This window comes from Notamacropus eugenii, chromosome 5 (assembly GCF_028372415.1).
Source record: "Notamacropus eugenii isolate mMacEug1 chromosome 5, mMacEug1.pri_v2, whole genome shotgun sequence".
NCBI classification, from domain to species: Eukaryota; Metazoa; Chordata; class Mammalia; order Diprotodontia; family Macropodidae; genus Notamacropus; species Notamacropus eugenii.
Window position 1 is genome coordinate 279,591,105 of NC_092876.1, and position 12,000 is coordinate 279,603,104.

Below are 12,000 nucleotides of genomic sequence, written 5' to 3' on the forward strand. Positions count from 1 at the left end.
CAAAACTCACCAACGCCTGACACATCTTAACAACTAATCCCAGGTCTAACTAAATCATAGTTCAGACTCATACTCTGATGATCCAAAGACTCTTCAGGTCCCTAGTAAATCAAATTGCCCCTGGCCTTCTCCTTCCAACTGCCCCCGCCAAGAGACCCTTCCCGTGACCCTACCCACACATCCATCCCTTCTCTTTCTGCAGCCCCACTCCCTGGAGACTTCCTCTCTCTAGGCTTCTTGACAAATCCTTTGCTCCAACTCTCACCAGCCCCATGCCAAACCCCCGAGCCCCCCGCCCCCGCCCCATCGTCCCAGCTCTCAGCCCACCCATCCCCCGCACAGCTCCGGGGTCCCAGCTGCGCCGGCCTCCGCAGCCCCCGGCCCCTCCCCCACCCCGGCGCTTCCCCTCCCCCGCCCTCGGCCCGAGCCCCCTCACCTTGTCCATGAGCTTCCAGCACTTCTCCACCATCTTCTTGTCCACGGCTCCCGGCGGGTGGGGGCTGAGGTGGTGGTGGTGGTGGTGCGGCTGGAAGGCGTCCTTCATGAGCCCGATCAGGCCGCCCGAGCCCGAGCCCCCGGAGCCGCCGCTGCCCCCGGCCCCGGTGCCCTTCTTCACGTTGCCGGCCATGGCCCGGGGAGGCTCGGGGCAGCGGGGGGGAACCCACCCGGGAACCCGGCACTGAGAGAGAGGGAAGGAAGGAAGGAAGAAGGGAGGGAGGGAGGGAGGGAGGGAGGAAGGAAAGAGGGAGGGAACCGGAGGCGGAGCCTCCCTCTGCCGGCCCCAGCCACCGGCTCTCGGGGCCAGGGCGGAGCGCTGGCCTTTGGGGGAGGGCAGGGGGCGGTGCGCGGGAGGGAGAGGGCAGGGGGCGGTGCGCGGAAGGGGTGGGGACGGGAGGAGCGCGCATGCTAGCGCGGGCGCGCGCGCGTCCCTTTAAAGAGCGCCTTGGCCAAGGCGTCGCCGAGGGAAGGGGCGCGTGAGCGCGCCCCACCCCCACCCTACCATCCCCGCTCCAGCCTTCCTCCACCCCGAGGCTGAGCGCAAGCTTCCGGCGCGCGCGCGCGCTCCCAGGCTGAGGAAGGGAAGCATCGCGTGCGCGCGCGCTGGAGCCGTAAAATGGACGCACTGACGGGAGGCCGACCGAGATCTGGGAAGGAGGGTCCCTCATTTAGAGGGATTGTCAGCGGCCTCCGTTGCCTTCTCCTCGCACCAATATTGGGCGAAGTTAATCCCACGGAAGTGGGGGGACAGGGGACAGGAGTAGATAGGAGAAAGAAGGTTGGCAGTGGGACCCGCAATAAAGTCACGCCCCACATTCTGCAGGGGGGCGGGGCGGGGCGGGTAGGGTAAGGTCGGCCTGGTGGGTGGGTGGAGAGGAGCATGCGCAGAAGGCAGGCGGGAAGCTGAATCCTCCATCTTTTGTGTGGCTTAAGGGACTGGAAGGGGTCTTAGATGCAGGGGTCTCAACTTCCCTGCTTGAAGTTTTGACACTTCCTCCTTGGGGACTTGAGTTCTGTGTTGGAGAGGTAAATAAAAACTAACCCTACTACCATCCTGTGTCATTATTATTCTCCTGGGATGTCATCATTTACCCAGCAATCCTTTTGGGGCCCCTAAAAAAAGGTGACACTTTCACCATCTTCTCCATCTCCCCCGCCCCCCACACACAAAAACAACCCATTTCCTCTTTTGAGTTTGAGACTTTGTGTTCCTTTTCTTGGAAATGAATTTCTGCTTTAAGCAAGATTCTCTTCCTCTACTTGTTGCTCGTGACGTGAAGACCTTGCCTAGTTCTTCTGAAAGCAGCAGCTCTGGTCCTGAACATCTGCTTTCGCAGCCTGGAGTCCTCGTCCCGCCTGTGGAGTCTCAGAACAGGAAAGGAGCTGAGAGGTGGTCTGTTCCAACTGGAGCATGAGCAGTACTGGGTGCTCTACCAGAAGAAAAGTGACCTCTTACCTTCCCGGTCCACTTTGGCCAGTCTCCTCGTTAGCAAGCTTTCCCTTACGTGGAGCACATGGGCAGTTTTTACGCATCGCATCTGCTTTCTGGGAACAAGCAGAATAAGCCTAAATCCCTATTCCACTTTCAGATACTTGTAAAGATTCATAGGGTTTAGTACTGAAAGAGACCCTGGAGATGTCATCTTGACATTCTTATTTTAAAGGTGGAGAAACTTCTCAGAAAGGCTAAGTGACTTTCCTCAGATGATGCTGGTTGTAAGCACAGCCAAAACTGAAGTCCAAATCCTCCTACACCAAACCCGGTGCTGGTTCCATTACAACACTCTCAGCTCTTCAAGTTCTTGCCATATCTCCAATGTCTTCTGAAATTATGCATCCTCAGTTCTTTCAGCTGTAGAGTAGAAACGCCTTATTTCTCTGAACTAATATACTCTACTACTTCACTGATTTATCTTATTCTCAAATGGTTTGGTTGGGAAGGTTTTTGAAAAAAGGAACTAACTCTCCCTCTATAAAAAGTCCCTGGTAGCTCTGAACTTTAAGTTCCACAATTGTGAGTCTGAGGGAAGTAAAACATTGACATTACTCCCAAGTTCCTGCCTTTTTCTCAAACCCCTGCGGTGATAAGAGAAGTCAAATTTATACCTCCTCTGGGTAAGGAAGGAACCTTTCTGACATCCTGATTCTGCAATTCAATTAATATTAATGCTTCCCTCTGTTGACTTTCTCCAATTTATCCTGTATAAATCTTGTTTGTACTTAGTTATTTGCATGAGACTGCAAACTCTTTGAGAGCGAGAATTGTCTTTTGCCTTTTTTTTTTTTGGTATCCTCAGCAATTAGCACAGCCTAATAACTGTAATAGGTGCTTAATAAATACTAGTTAACTGAATTCATGTTTCCAACATCCTGATTCTACAGTCCAAACCCCCTTTTTCTGAGGACAATTATGAAGAAGACACTATCAGTTCCCAGCAGCAAAATTCTTATTAATTCTGGCCTCAGGAAGGGACAAAGAAAAAACAAAAATTGAGCAAAAGTAAAAATGCCTGTCTCCTGAGGCTCTCAAGAAGCAGATTTTTGCATTGCAATTGTCACTACCTTATTTCAGGCCTTCATTATCTCTCAACCCTCACTATTGCATTAGCTTCTTAGACTTCCTGTCTCCAGTCTCTTCCCCTCTTGAAGCTATCCTGAATGTTACTGCCAGATTAATCATGTAACTTTACTGCTCAAAAGCTTAACATTGCCTATTTAGTAAATGAATTATTTGACCTAGCACCTAGCATTCAATGCCTTCCATATTCTGGACCAACCTTACCTTTCTTGTGTGGTATTGGATCAGTTAGAGAGCAAATGATCAAATTATCCCCAAGGTCTCTTTCAATTCTAACCTACTTCAACACTAAAATAGCATCTCTACTCTGTGTGTGTGTATATCATATATATATGCATGTATGTGTATATGTACATATGTGTGTGTACATATATATGGATATGTGTGTATGTGCATGTATACATATATATCTATCCTTTATATGAACCATACTATTCACAGAAGACACAGCACTTTCCAGCCTTGTTACCTTAGTTCATATTGCTTGTCTGCCACCCATCTCTTCTTCATCACTTCAAACACCATCCCCCTACCTTCAACACACAATTACAGAATTTGATTGTTGGAAGGGACCTTAGGAGCCATCTAGTTCCCCCGAGATATGAAAGGAATCTCCACTATAATATACCCAATATGTGGTCTGTTTGAAAGCTAAGGAGGGGATATCTATCACCTCTAGAGGCAGCTCATCCTACTTTTAGACAGTTCTAATGGGAAGTTTTTCTTGATGTTAATCCTAAATTTGCCTCTTTGCAATTTCCCCCCATTGTTCTGAGTTTTGTCCTCTGGAGTCAAACTGAAAAAGTCTGACCCCTAACATGACAGTCCTTCAGTATTTGAGCTCAGCTATCATATTCCCTCTAAATCTCTAAACTAAGCATTTTCAATTCCTTCATGACATAGATTCAAAGACCTTCACCATCCTGGTTGCCCTCCTCTGGATAGTTTAGTTTTCTAATATCATTCTTAAACTGTAGCACCCAGAAATGAACACAATATTGCAAACGTTGTCTGACAAGGGCAGGATACAGAGGAACTATCATCTCCCTATCCTTTGAAGTAATGCCTGTCTCAATGCAACTCAAAATCACAATTAGCTTTTTTGACCACTACACTACATTACTGACTCATATTGAGCTAGTAGTCCACTAAAAAGCCCAGATCTTTTTCAAACAAACTACTACTGTCTAATCTTACCTCACCCCATCCTGGGCTTGTCAAGTTAACAAGCACATTTTTATGTTTACAGGATTTCATTTTACTAGATTTAGTCCAAAGCTGTAGCCTGTCAAGGTCCTTTTGGATCCTGACCCCACCAACCAGGTTTGTTACATCTGCAAATTTGATGAGCATTACATCTATGCTTTTATCCCATGTTATTGATAACAAAGTTATATGGCACAGGGCTAATAACAGATCCCTGGTGTCCTCCAATGAAGACATCCTGTTACTTTGAAATTGAACCGTCACAAGTTCCTCTAACTTTGTTATGGCTAATCCAGGAGTGGGAAACCTGCGGCTCAAGGCCACATGTGGCCTTCTAAATCTTTGGGTGCAGCCTTTTAACTGAATCCAAGTTTTGCAGAACAAATCCTTTTATTAAGGGGATTTGTTCTATGAAATTTGGATTCAAAGGGCTGCACTGGAGGACCTAGAGATACTATCTTTCCATCTTCTCCACAAGAATAGTATGAGATAATATATCAAAAGCTTTACTAAAATGTAGGTAGAATATATTTACAACATTCCCCTCATCTACTAGTTTAGAAATCCTGTCAAAAAAAAGAAATGTCTGACATGATCTGTTCTTGATAAAGTTATTGTAATCACTGCTTCATTTCTTTAATGATATGTACTAGAATTTTTCCAAGAATCAAAGTCAACCTCACAAGCTTATAGTTTGCAGATTTTGTTTCTTCCCTTTTTTGAAAATTGAGATACTTGCCATTATTTAGTCTTGTGGCACTTCTCTTATTTTTCCCATTCTTTTAAACATAGCTGATAGTGACTCAGCAATCGCACTTGACCTTTCATCACCTAAAGATGTGGTTCTTTTGGGTCAGATGTCTTGAAGTCAGAGGTTCTTAACCTGGGGTCTATGACCTTGTTTCATTAATGTTTGGATAAGTGCATTTCAATATAATTGGTTTCCTTTATAATCCTATGTTTTTTTTTTATTTTATGCATTTAAAAACATCATTATGAGAAGAAAAACATAGGCTACACCAGAATTGTCAGAGAAATCCATGACACAAAAAAAGTTAAGACCCCCTAATCTGGCTCTCTCTTTCTATCTCATTGCTTATCTTGGATGTCTATCATCCACATCTGTGGAAATCTTATTTGTCCGTCAAATGGCATCTCCTTCATTAAGTTGGACTCATTTTGGTGCTTACTTTAAACCACTCCTTCCTTTGAATTCCTATTGCACTTTGTTCATATCTCCCTAATACATGTATATTTATATCTATGTGTGTACATATTTAGATCCATATACATGTATGTACATATATACACACATGTATACGTATGTTTTCTATTATATTGTAGAACCATTGGGCACAAGTATGTCATTACATTTTGTAGCTCCCACAGCACCTACTACAACAAGTTTTATGATAGTATATGTTCAATATACTATTCTTTGAATGGTTGCTGTTCTTCATTCTCAAATAGGACCAAAATGATATCACTCTGCTAGAGTCAAATTACAGTATTTCTGACTGTGGCTGATCAGACCAATATGAGTTTGGAATGTTCTACCACAGATCAGGCACAAATAATCCTTGGGAACATTTGGGGTGGATTCTCTAAATCTGTGCATCTCATGTGTCTTTTGAGCTTTTTGAGCTCAATTCTTCTTTGCTCATACAGCACAGCACCTTCTCTGATTTGGGCATGCCATGATGAGCGGTCCTGTGTCTGTGTCTCCCATGTCACACAATCAATTCCAAAGTTCTTAAGAGAGACCTTGAAAGTGTCCTTGTATGGCTTTTCCTGACCACCAGAATGCTCTTTGTGAATTCTCCATAAAATAGTCTTTTTGGCAAACATATATTTTGCATTCAAACAACGTGGCCAGCCCACCAGAGTTGCTGTCTCTGAAGTAGAGTTTGAATGCATGCTTTAAAAAAAAAATAAGCCAGGTACGTCTGGTCTGCAATCAGGGAAAAACTAAGTGAGGTTCTTCTGAAAGGTTATATATGCAAGTAAATGTTTATTTTTCCCAAAGTCCTTTTATTCTCCCACTAACACACTAGATATATAATGGGTGAGAACTAGATCCATGGACCATTCATTATATGTAGTGCACACATCTGGTATAACTAATCTAGTGGATTTTTTCCTAAACCTTTTCCTCTTCAATATGCTTCAAATTAGAATGTACAGGATCCCTTCAACATTTTATGTATTTTATGGTTTTCACTCTGCTATTTAAAATTATTTCTACTTCTTTTTTGTGTAGTGCTATCTCTCACATCCAAAATACAAAAGAAAAGAAAGGGTGGTTTGCTTTCCCTACTGGCTCAGCACATAACCCTTAATACAGAGGCCTTTGAATTAAATGTCCAAAGCTTGCAAGGATGATGTTTTCCATCCTTTCTAAACTTAATAAAAAGATCAGCTGTTGATAAAACTGTTTTCCCTTCTGTCTTTCTGTAAGATAAAGTATGGAAGGTAGAATTTCGGACTGGGTTCTAGTTCTAGCTCTATTCATAAGTTATTTAGTGTGTCATGACTTCTACTGTCTCATTTCACCTGCAAAGAAGAGAACACACTCATTTTCTCCCCTAAAGGTAGTTATATTTTCGTGTATGTATGTGAATTTGTAAATTATAAGAGTATTACAGTGTTCTCTCTATTGTCTGTATGTTATTTGCTACATCATCAAATCTTACACCATAACAAACAGAGTTTTTGATAATGAGGAGAACAGGAATCTCTGCCACTTAACTTGCAGGAATTATGGAAAGATAAATGAAGTATATTCATTCATTCATTGATTAATTTAATACTTATCAATTGTCTAGGTTTAATGCACTATAGTAGGCACTTAGGGAGATACAAAGATAAATAAAGTTTACAGCCTTTAAGGATCTTACAATCCAGTAGGAAAAGATCTGACATGCACAGATAATAGTATAATAGCATATGTTCAATATACTATTCTTTGAATGGTTGCTGTTCTTCATTCTCAAATAGGACCAAAATGATATCACTCTGCTAGAGTCAAATTACAGTATTTCTGACTGTGGCTGATCAGACCAATATGAGTTTGGAATGTTCTACCACAGATCGGGCACAAATAATCCTTGGGAACATTTGGGGTGGATTCTCTAAATCTGTGCATCTCATGTGTCTTTTGCTATAATAGATCAATGCTATAATAGATCTGTGATCTCATTGATGTAGGCAGCCCCTTCAGTGATACAGACCAAAATGCATCCCCACCTTCCATCCTGTGTCACTCATTTGTCTATGTCCTTCAATAAAACATCCATCAAGGATCCATTCTGTATGTTAGAAACCTTCCTCTAGGTATTTTAACATTTCATGAGCATCAGTATAAACTCCTGACTACCCATATTTTCTTTTGTTCTTATGTCATGAGTAGCTTGCCTTCTTTTCTGATCATGCACTTTTTGGATTGCGTGCTTTTCCTTTTTGCCACTTAGTCTTTGGTCTTCCTGTTGTCAAGGCTAACCATGATGGATATAATATAAATTAGATATCATAACTGTGTAGGTGAAGTATAAGGTGCTATGAGATAAGATGAGAGGGAAATAACTTCTAGCTAGGAGGATCAGAGAGGGTGTCATTTGAACTAAACACTAAAGAATGACAGTGAGAAATGGGAAGAGGGAGAAACGTGCATTAGCAAAGAGTCAGGAAATGGTGCAAAGCAAAAAGGGACAGTGAAGATTATAATTTGGCTATTATGTAAACTCTCCACAATACTGTGCACTAGAGTGTGTGATTGGGGAAGTAGTGTGTTTTGAAATGATTAGAAGAAAAGTTATAGATATTTAAGAAACCAATTCAATAATGCCTCTGTGTACATGTATTATCAATTCTGAGCAAAGTTAGTGTCTTCTTCCAGTCCTATTAAATGTCTGGAGTGCCTAGAACAGTGCCCAATGGTACTAAAAGGTAAATAAATGTGAATGGGCTTCTGCTGAATCTCCAACTCTTGTTCCTTAGAGGAAGTATGGTGTTGATTTCAGATCATATTCTTGTTCCTGCAGATTTATTTCTGATATTAGGCATCTGGCCAGAGGCACTGGAGGGAGAGGGTGGAGAGAGGAAGGAAGAATTATCCAGAGACAGATTCATCCGGTGCCTTAATGCCTGCCAGAACAGGCCATTGGAGCTTTTGCAGCTTTTAACGCTGGCCAAGTCTTTTACCCAAGTAGATGAGATGATAATGGACTTTGGGATAGAGTGGCAAGGAGTAGCTTACAGGCTGAGAGAAGGACAGTAATCTCTAATCCTTTTCTGCCAACTTCTTTTACCAACAGTTCTTTCCCCTCCCTCCAGTGGGGAATTACCCAAAGGGTAGATTGAGGCCAAGGTCAAAAGCAGAAAGCCCACTAGAGGGAGCTCCAACAAAAACTATGTACAGCTCTAACGCAGATTTTCTCACACCTTTGTTCATTCATTTATCTAAGAAATATTTAATACCTATTATAAGTAAGGCACTGTGCTAGGAAATTATCAGGATACAAAGATAGGACGTGGTGAATCCTAAAGTAGTGGAAAAGATTACTAAATTGAGAGTTGGGGAATCTGAACTTAGTATTTGTTCTGCTCTTACTTCACTGAGTGACCTTGGACCAGTTACTTCCCATCTCTGGGCCTCTATTTCTTTATCTATAAAATGAAAGAGGTGGATTAAAGACCTCTAAGGATCCTGTCTAGCTATCATCTTCTGTATTCTGAGTGCTATAAAACAAGTATAGTGTGCTATAGAAATTCTGAGCAAGGGAAGATCATTTCCCATTGAGGAATTCAAAGAATACTTGATGGAAGAGATAGCATTTAGGCTGGAGCTTGAAGTATGAGTAGGATTTTTACTGGTGGAAAGGAGAGGAGGAACAGAAGAGAAGACATTCCATATGGAGAAAAGAGCATAAATAAGGACAAGATGGAAAGTACCTGCCATATCTGGGAATTGCAAGGAGCACTGGGACATGTAGCAGAGAGAGACAAAAACTAAAAGCTATATTGGTTCAGATCATCAAACTGCTGAGTGGAGAGAGACGGAGGCTAGAGGCAACATTGGTTCAGAACACGTAAAATCTTGTGAAGGATGATGGATGATTATGAACAGTAATGTCCTACAAAGAGAGGTAGTATAGCAAAGCGAATAAAGTACTAAATTTTAGTAGGGAAGACTTGGGTTCAAATTCTACCTCTCACACTTACTAGTTATGTGACCTTGGGCATATTACCTACTTTCTCTGAGACTTTGTTTCCTCATCTGTAATATGAAGATAATAAAACTTTCAGTACCTATTTCACAGAGGTATTGTGAAGCTCAAATCTGGTAAAGCATGTAACATACTTTGTAAATTTTAAAGCACCATATAAATGTCACTTATTACTATTATTATTGAATAATGGCCTAAGATATTGGCCTAATGGCCTAGATAACATTTGGTAGGCAGTGAAAAGTACTTGAAGGATGTTGAGTAGTATAATGACATGATCTAATAGAGGATTAACTTGGGGGTCCTATCTACTTATTTATAGAATTAAATTAAATCAATATACACTCTGATACTTGGTTACTTCAACACAAATGTGGGGGAAAGTGAAGATAGCAAAAAAAAAAAAAATGTGGGAAAACATGATTTAAAAAGAGGAATGAGAGGAGCCAAAGACTTGTAGACTTTATATCGTGCCTTTATATCATGAATACTTTCTTTAAGAAAAGAATTGGTAAGCACTACAAATAGTGAGCACCAAATAACATCACACGCACATACACACACACACAAATTGATATTTTAACAGACAGAAAATACTCATTCTTCATGTGGGATTTATCCCTGAATCAGCTGTCCTTTAAGACCAGAATAAGGAAAGAGACAAGGAGCAAGGTAGTGGGGAGGAGTGGAAAGAGGGAAAAAGAAGGAGGAAAGGGTGTGGCATCTAACTGGAGCAATTCAACCCTGAACTGTTTCAACAAGTAACTGATCATAAATAATGGGAAATGGGCAACAGAAATAACATCAGCATTGATTATAATAATATTCTATAGAAGCTTAACCCATGTAAAGTAATTGCCACAAGAACACCAGGAAGTACCTGAGTCCATAAATAGTTGACTTACTTATGAAGTGGAAAAATGTGGTGGTCAAAACCAACATGGGTTTTGAATATAAACTTTTTTGTAAAATCTTACAAAGAAGGATGTAGAGTTGTTATGAGGAGTGTCATCTAGTGGAAGGAATCAGTAAAGGGGTTTAAAGAAAACCGAGCAAGTAATCCAATTAAGGAAAATTATTTCACAAGCACATGTAAGAACAAAAATTCAAGGAGGAAAATCAATAAGAAAAAACATGAAAGATTTGTAAAAATTGTAATTGTTTTCACCATCAAGGACAATGGATCCAAAGCACCTGGATTCTAATACTCCCTACTCTCATCTATCTTCTCAACATTTTAGTGGCAACTTAGCCTTCCATTCCAGAAACCAGCTGGAAGTTCTTTCATGCCCTTTTGCCTGAAAAACTTCTGGCATGGGGCTCCACTCTCCAGACTGGTGACTGACTTACCTGGATCACTACTTCAAGCAGATCCACATCTTGCTTCACTTCATTCCCTACTCTCTCACCTCGCCAGCCTCACCAGCCTCACCAGCCTCACCAGCAGCTGCATGCATGCACCACCCCAATTCCTCAGATCTGGAACCGTGATAAAATCAACTGTGCCATTTTCTCCTAGAAGGGACATGTCTATCTAAGCTTCTATGGCCTCATTTACTGTTCTGTAATGTTCAGAACCAAAAGGCCTCCTTCCAAGCCATCACTGCCCTTTATATGTTGTTTCTCCCTATTAGAATGTAAATTCCTTGACAGTTGGGGCCACCTTTCCTTTTGTATTTATATCTCAAGTCCTTAACACAATGCTTGGTACATAGTAATGCTTTTTCATTTATTTATAATATCATAGTTCCATATGTGCCTATTGCTCTTTAGAGAACATTCAAAAGGCAGCTGAATTGGATCAAACTGATATTCCAGAGATCCAAGCTGGAACTAACACAATTGTGAAAACATTGAGGGATCAATGTACAGGGTATCTAAAGAAAAGGAGGAATACAAAATGGGAGGGGGTTATCTTAGAGCAGGGGTGGGAAACCTGCGACCTTGAGGCCACATGCACTCCTCAAATGCGGCCTTTTGACTGAGTCCAAACTTCACAGGACAAATCCCCTTTTTAAAAGATTTGTTTGAGAGAATGCTCATCAATTGGGGAATGGCTGAACAAGTTGCGGATAAGAATGTAATTGTGCTGTAAGAAATGACGAACTGGCAGACTTCAGAAAAACCTGGAAAGCCTTACATGAACTGATGCTGAGTGAAATGAGCAGAACCAGGAGAACATTACATACAATAATAGCCACAGGGTGTGAGGACTGATTTTAATGGACTTAGCCTTTCTCAGCAATTCAAGGACCTAAAACACTTCCAAAGGACTCTTGATGCAAAATGCCATCCACATTCAGAGAAAGAACTATGGAATCTGAACGCAGAATGAAGCAGACTATTTATTTTCTCTTGTATTATGTTTTGTTTTGGTCTGTTTTTTCTCATGGTTTCCCCTAGTCATTTTAATTCTTCTGTGCAACATGACTAATGTGAAAGTGTGTTTAATAAGAATGTAAGTGTAGAATCCATATAATATTGCATGCCATC

At 41.5% G+C, this 12,000-nt stretch overlaps 1 protein-coding gene across 1 annotated transcript in view; it reads right to left on the minus strand.

Moving 5' to 3' along the window:
- Window positions 1–890, minus strand: part of CBL (Cbl proto-oncogene) — a 107,497-nt gene extending 106,607 nt beyond the window's left edge. The window contains exon 1 of the mRNA XM_072612964.1: window positions 437–890. Within this exon, the coding sequence (XP_072469065.1) occupies window positions 437–628 (192 nt within the window). The 5' untranslated portion in view covers window positions 629–890. The remainder of the gene's footprint in view (window positions 1–436) is intronic.
- Between the last annotated feature and the right edge of the window lie 11,110 nt (window positions 891–12,000).